Below are 4,514 nucleotides of genomic sequence, written 5' to 3'. Positions count from 1 at the left end.
GAGGATGAACTTCATCAAAAGCGGGGGCCTCAAAATCGTTGGGTGCTTCATCCGAAATAAGGAATTTTTATTAAACTGGTCCTCTAAATGTATTTATTTCTTTTCTTTTTCTTTTTTGTTGCATTTAAACAACTAATAACCATTGTGAAAAACCAAGGCGAAAAGTAGATCTCTGATTTGGCCAAACCATCTATAACGCACAAGCCGCAAGTTGACTTAGCCCACGACACGATTATATACATTCCATTCATGATTAATAAATATTTGATTTGATTTGATTTGAGATATACAGGGTATTTGTTTTGCTCAAAAGTAGAAATTTGCAATGTACATTATACGTGCTGGGGGACACTTTCTACCAAAAGGGCATTTAAATCGAAAAAGAGTATCACGGTTTTTGAAAATATAAATTTTAACCGCTAGGTGCTATAAGAAAATTGTCAATGAGAAAATTGTAGAGCGTCACCGCAAACGTCCAAATAGCGTTGACGTGAAAAAAATAGACGTCTTTTTCACTGAAAAAATACGACTTGAAAAAATGACAAGTTGGGCAAGCTAAAATAACTTTTTTTAATTCCATTGGGAGAGTAGTGTAACTTTATGAAAGTCAGAAATTTGTTAATCTGGTCAGACATCAGTACGCATTCAAGCCACTGGACATCAGCACGCATTCAAGCTACTGGTCATCAGCACGCATTCAAGCTACTGGTCATCAGCACGCATTCAAGCTACTGGTCATCAGCACGCATTCAAGCTACTGGTCATCAGCACGCATTCAAGCTACTAGTCATCAGCACGCATTCAAGCTACTAGTCATCAGCACGCATTCAAGCTACTGGTCATCAGCACGTGGTCACCATGGACGCACTAATTACCAAACGCAATACTATAAAGGGTCAAGTTACAACCATCACAAGGACTGGCTCCTTTGACAGATTTCGCAATGACTTCGTACATGAACCGGATTCAGAAACTATGTGAATATCTGGATATACTACACGACATCATCGCCTCTAAATGCAAAGTAGAAGACTTTGACAATCATGACGAGGAATATAACTTACTTCGAACAAGGTTGGAGACGCTGGAGATTCTTCTGGGGGATGTCAAACACCAAAGGGCAGCTGCAGCTATGAACATTGTTCCATCAACCACACCAACGGCCGACATAAGATTACCTCCCATTGACCTACCCAAATTTGGAGGGAATTACATCGACTGGTTTCCCTTCCATGACTTGTTTCTGGCCACAGTGCACAACAACTCGATGCTATCCGGAGCTCAAAAGCTACACTATCTCAAGAATTCCACATATGGAGACGCCGCTCTTCTGATTCAATCACTCCAATTGACAGACGGCAATTATGTGGAAGCCTGGGATATTCTAAAGAATAGATTCCATAATTCTAGAAAAATCGTCGACGCTCACGTGAAAAGACTCTTCAATCAGACAGCTTTAAAAGAAGAATCTTCAACTGCCTTAAAACGTTTGATTGACACAACGTCGGAATGCATCAGTTCCTTGAAGGTTTTACAAGAGCCGGTACAACACTGGGACGCAATACTGATCCACATTGTCAAGGAGAAGTTGGAGCCCGAATCACGACGCCAATGGGAGCTGTCTTTATCAGGAATAGCTCGTCCAAAATATGAAGAACTCTCCAAATTCTTGGAACAATGAGCTAGAGCGTTAGCCGCTGCAGCACAAACTACGTCGGGTGTCGTAAAATCCAAGGAGTCATTTCAAGCACGAAGACAAATAGCCGCTCATCATGGGGCGATCAAGTCAAAAAGTCAGTTTTGTTCCGAAGAACATTTCAACTATAAATGCCCGATGTTGACGAAGGCCTCCATAGACGAACGTTGGGTTCTAATCAATAATCACGGTGTATGCTATAATTGTCTTCGACCTGATCACAAGAGCAGTGACTGTCAAGGTCTAACTTGCCGAATTTGAGGTCTCAAACACCATTCATTACTCCATCGTCTTAAACAAGATTCAACTCCGGGTAGCTCAGAAATCAAGACGCATGTCTCCCGAGAGCCAGCTCGAGCTTCCTCAAAAAATTCAGACGGATACCAGGTTCTGTTACCAACAGCTCTGATTCAAGTCCAAGAAGTCTCTGGACAATTCAAACCTCTTCGCGCATTATTGGATTCTCCTTCTCAAGCGACATTCATTTCCGAACAGGGTATACGAAAACTTCAATTGAAAAGCAGTCGTTATAATGTTTCTATTGGTGGAATTGTAGCAAATTGTAGCGGTGTTCGACTAGACATCCAGATAGGAAAAGACAGTACAATAGCGGTCAAAGCATTAATTCTTAACAAGATTACCGAGAATCTTCCAAATGTATCATTCGAACCGAAGTCTTGGCCACATCTAAGAAACCTGGAATTGGCCGACGCAAAATTCCATATCTCTAGCGCAATCGACGTTCCAATTGGGTGCGGACATATATTTCCACATCGTGCACGACGAAAAACGTATGGGAAGAGGACAAGTTCCCGTGGCTTAAACACAGTCTTCGGATGGGCACTGGGTGGACCACTAAACACTGAAAAATCGCCAACAGCTCTACACTTGGTTAAGGTTCATACCTGCACTTTGGACGAATAATTATCCAAATTTTGTGAATTAGAAGAATTAACATCAAAAAGGATTCTGACGTCCGAAGATAGATCCTGTGAAAGCAACTTCGAGCGAACGTACGCTCGTCAACCTACGGGAAGGTTCATTGTTCGTTTACCGTTCAACAAGGATCCGAAGCAGCTCGGCGATTCAAGGAAGGCCGCAGTCCGAAGGTTTTTACTTCTTGAACGACGCCTACAAAACGATCCAAAGTTGTATAACCAATATCATGATTTCATGAACGAATACTTAGAAATGGGACATATGGAACTGGTAACTGAAAACCAGGATGCTAGAGCTGCCTACTATTAACCTCATCACGCTGTAACCAAGGAATCAAGCACAACAATTAAACTCCGAGTAGTCTTCGATGCGGCTACCAAAACTCTACAACAACTTGCTCAAGATTTTCAACAAGATCTCCCGATGGCGGCCGCTGCTCTAAGGGGAGATTTTTACATGGACGACTTGATGACAGGAGTTCAGATGACATTAGAAGGACGGAAACTTCAGACAGAGCTACTAAAAGCAACGGGCGATGCTGGTTTTGAGCTTCGGAAATGGACATCCAACAATATAAACTTATTGGAATCTCTTCCACCCGAATTACGAGAAATCCAAGGACCGCTACAAATTGACAACGACGAAATGATAAAGACGTTGGGACTACTTTGGACACAAGCACCAGATCATTTTACGTTCTCAGTTACTTCTCCTCAAGATCGAATTCTGATTACGAAACGTACCATTTTGTCCGACACTGCGAAGGTTTTTGATCCGCTTGGCTTACTGGCACCAATTACGATTCTCGCTAAGCTTCTACTTCAAGAGATCTGGCAACTGAAGATTGACTGGGACGAGCAATTACCCACTCAATTGGTCGAGAAATGGCACGCATTTCGAGAAAAACTTCCAGAAATCGAGAAATTAACAATTTGGCGTTACATCTCTCAACCGGATGCTCAAGTCCCAAGCTTACATGGTTTTTGCGACGCTTCTGATAAAGCATTCGCCGCATGGGTCTATCGGCAAACAATCACTGTCGATGGACGAATACTCATTCAACTAGTTGTAGCAAAAACCAGAGTCACCCCTTTGAAGAAAATGATTCTGCCACGATTGGAGCTTTGTGGAGCTGTCCTCCTTGTCAAATTGATCAAACTAATTCAAGATTCAATGAAGCAAACGTTTTCTGATATCTATTGTTGGACTGATTCAACAATTGTGTTGGCGTGGTTGACATCGTCGCCTCATCGATGGCTAATAGAGTATCGGAAGTACAAGATACGCTATCTACCGTCCACTGGCACCACGTTTCTGGAAAGAGCAATCCTGCCGATTGCGCTTCTCGTGGACTTCATGGCACAACATCCTTTATGGTGGCATGGACCAGAGTGGCTGAAGAAATTGATATCTTCAAAGCAAGAGAAACCAGTAACGGAGCCGCAAGAATGCAGCCTTGAAGAAAAACCTCTCGGTGCAGTCGTGGCTCACTGCCAAGTAGCAAAGTCAATCCTCTCCAAATACTCGTCTCTTCGCACCCTGGTCAATGTCACAGCATACATTTTACGTTTCAAGAATAACGCCAAAATTCCCAAGGAAGCTAAAAGTACAAGAATCATCGGACCTCTCACTACAGCAGAACGTGAAACCGCTCTCGTACGTTGGATAGGAGTAGCACAACAGGAGCATTTTCCCGAGGAACTCGAACATCTTCGACAAGGCAAGGAACTTCCATCGAAGAGTCCACTGCGTTCGTTGCATCCGTTCTTGGACAAGTACAGCATAATTCGAGTAGGAGGGCGACTACATCATGCGAATATATCTCCAGATAAAAAACATCCTATGCTACTACCAAGAAGACACAAGCTAACCGATCTAC

The 4,514-nt window shown here is 42.8% G+C and overlaps 1 protein-coding gene across 1 annotated transcript; it reads left to right on the top strand.

The window, feature by feature from the left end:
* The first annotated feature begins 943 nt into the window (after window positions 1-943).
* Window positions 944-1,681, top strand: LOC149944364 (uncharacterized). The gene has a single exon (XM_090176322.1). The coding sequence runs from the start codon at window positions 944-946 to the stop codon at window positions 1,679-1,681; it is 738 nt and encodes a 245-aa protein (XP_090032448.1).
* The last annotated feature ends 2,833 nt before the right edge of the window (window positions 1,682-4,514 follow it).

Source organism: Leiobunum rupestre, chromosome 5 (genome assembly GCF_980474605.1).
Source record: "Leiobunum rupestre chromosome 5, qqLeiRupe1.1.hap1, whole genome shotgun sequence".
NCBI lineage: Eukaryota > Metazoa > Arthropoda > Arachnida > Opiliones > Sclerosomatidae > Leiobunum > Leiobunum rupestre.
Note: the sequence above shows the minus strand (reverse complement) of the source record. Positions and strands in the feature narration are given on the sequence as shown.